At 57.8% G+C, this 2426-nt stretch overlaps 1 protein-coding gene across 1 annotated transcript in view; it reads right to left on the reverse strand.

The window, feature by feature from the left end:
• Nucleotides 1–2426, reverse strand: part of KIF3C (kinesin family member 3C) — an 18510-nt gene that overhangs the window by 962 nt on the left and 15122 nt on the right. Inside the window, exons 5-8 of the mRNA XM_009332349.1 lie at nucleotides 2403–2422; nucleotides 1095–1211; nucleotides 715–823; nucleotides 54–229 (exon numbers count right to left, since the gene is read on the reverse strand). Of these exons, the coding sequence (XP_009330624.1) occupies nucleotides 54–229; nucleotides 715–823; nucleotides 1095–1211; nucleotides 2403–2422 (422 nt within the window). The remainder of the gene's footprint in view (nucleotides 1–53; nucleotides 230–714; nucleotides 824–1094; nucleotides 1212–2402; nucleotides 2423–2426) is intronic.

A 2426-nucleotide genomic window follows, 5' to 3' on the forward strand; every position in this document is an offset into this window, starting at 1 on the left:
CCACCCGGCCTTGCCGCCGCCCCCACGCGACCCCCCCGCCCGCCGGCACTCACCAGGAGCGGGACTTCCTCACCCGGGAGGCCGCCGGCCGCTCCAGGAGGCTGTCCAGGTGCATCAGCCTCTCCAGGTGGAGAGCCCGGGGGTCCTGCTCTGCCGGGTCCCTGCTCCGCTCAAACTCGAAGATGGCCGGAGGGGAGAGGTCCAGCTCCAAGAACATGATGTTCTCAGCCTGCAGCAGGACAGGGCAAAGGGAAAACCAACACGAGGAGTCACCGCGTGGCAAAAGACGGCACCAGCCCCAGCAAGTCCACGCTGCCGAGAGACGCTGAGCGACATTCCAGGGAGCAGGACCCTCCTCTGGCTGCCACAGCCACAGGGCAAGCTCCGAACTGGAGCCCAGGCTCCCTACTCCGCTCAGGCTCTTCTGGTCTTTCCTGCGGCTGAGTCCGGTAGGCAAGGCTGAATGGCCCCGTCCTTTCAAACGGCTGGAGCTGCCAGAGCCACTGAGCCAGCAGCTCAAGGACCGGCTGAGAGCACAGCCACCAATCCTGCTAAGTGGGAGGATAAAGCTGGGAGCTTGAACTGATGTATCCCAGATCATCGTGAGCTTGTTTACTCCGCCTTCTCTCCCGCTGTTCATCCACCCATCCCTCCCTCCCATTTATCCAATGACTTCTTGTCCCCCCGGCACGCACCAAGTGCCCTCTCACTTACCCGGTACCGAGGATGAGATCCCATGGCCATGGCCACGCGGGCGTATTGGCTGATGGGTCTCTTGTACCCCACCGCAGAGGTAGGCCGCTTCTTCATTTGGTTGCTGTTTCTAAAAAATAGAGAGAAACATTTATTGGAGAACATAAATTCCTACTAAAAATGCATCCAAACAGTGGCGAACGGAGCTCATCTACAGTGAGTGAAGGGTGGCCCTTCCTGGTGGCGCTTGGCTTGGAGAGGATTTCCACCTGTAGGCACCTGCAGGGGGTCCCTGCTGTCCCCCCCCAGCCCGGGGGACATCCCTGCTCTGCAGGCAGAGGCTTCGTGCCCGCGGGTTGGCAGCACTGGGGTTAGAGCGTGGGTTAGGGCTGGGGACATACCCTCCGGTGGGCACCAGCGGCTGGAACTTCCACTGGTCCTCCTCACCGTCGAAGTACAGGCGGTTCATGATCTTGTTCTTCTCTTCTGGTGGGATGAAGTTCTCGATGATCAAGTACCTGAGCGAGTGACCGGCCAAGAGAGAGACGGAGCGGGAGCAAGGGGGTGGGAAGGAGCAGGAGAGGAAGGAGTTAATGTGACAAGTGACAGAAAACAGGTCGGAAAGGGAGAGGAAAGGGATGTCAGGAAGAGAGGGAGACACAGGGAAACGGGAAAACGTCCAGAAGATGGAAACATGATGGAAATGGAGAGGTTGAAGCAACAGATCCGGCCGACAGAGAGGCAGGAGAGGGAGGGCAGAGGAAGATGGTCGTCAGAGAGGAGCGAAGACACTCGGGCAGCTCTGCAAGCTTCCCGCCAGGCAGGAACCCCCGTCTCCTCTCTGGACCCGTCCGCTCCCCCAGCTGCCCGACCAGAAAATAAAGGAAAGCTCGGTGATGCAAAACGGACCCCAAAGGGAATCTTTTTTCCCACATTTTTTGGGGCAAATTGAGCAGCTGCAGAAAACTGCTTTGAGTCCATGAGTTGCTTCACTGAGTTTCTGGCTTTTAAAAAGTTTGAATCATGTTCGAAGGGAAAGGTAGCAAAATTTGAGATGAAATTTTGTTTCTAGTAAAAGTATAAATATTTTACCTTGAAAATGCTAAAGTACTTACACATGCCTGCGTGAGGTTTTTTAAGGGTATTGAATAAGATTATTGCTTGAAGTGAAAACAAACACACTAAAGGCGGCGGACCAGCAGCTGCAGCTGCTGCTGGGAGGTTCCTGGAGGGAAAACGCTGCCCGGCTTTGCCAAGTGCCACCGTCGTGCCGGCAGCTCCCGCGGGGCTGGGGCTCACCCCGAGTCCCCCCAAAGCTGCTTCCCCTCCGAGGACCGCGCTGCAGCCGGAGCGGGTCTCCAGGTGCCCTCAGGGGACACTCACCTCCCGCTACCGCCGCCACGTCCAGTAACTCAGCCACAGCCCGCACTGCTGCTGTGCTGTCGTTTCCGCTTGTGTATTTTCTAGTTTTTCACCTTTCTCAGCAACTTTTTAATACTCTTGCGCGCAACTCACCCAGCTCAAGAGGTTTAAATATGTTTTACACCTCCTGCCGCTGCTGATGGGGTAGGAAGTGCTCAGTTGTCCCTGTCAGCAGGCGTATCGCTCCCTCCAGCTGCGCACCCCAGCTCTGCTCTGTGCGCCCCAATTCTGCCCTGCACACCCCGCACAGCTGCGCCCGCGCACGGGGGGGGGGCACGACCACCTACTTGAGCTTCAGCTCCCGCGTCTGC

The sequence above is a fragment of the Pygoscelis adeliae genome, unplaced genomic scaffold, assembly GCF_000699105.1.
Source record: "Pygoscelis adeliae isolate BGI_AS28 unplaced genomic scaffold, ASM69910v1 Scaffold89, whole genome shotgun sequence".
NCBI classification, from domain to species: domain Eukaryota; kingdom Metazoa; phylum Chordata; class Aves; order Sphenisciformes; family Spheniscidae; genus Pygoscelis; species Pygoscelis adeliae.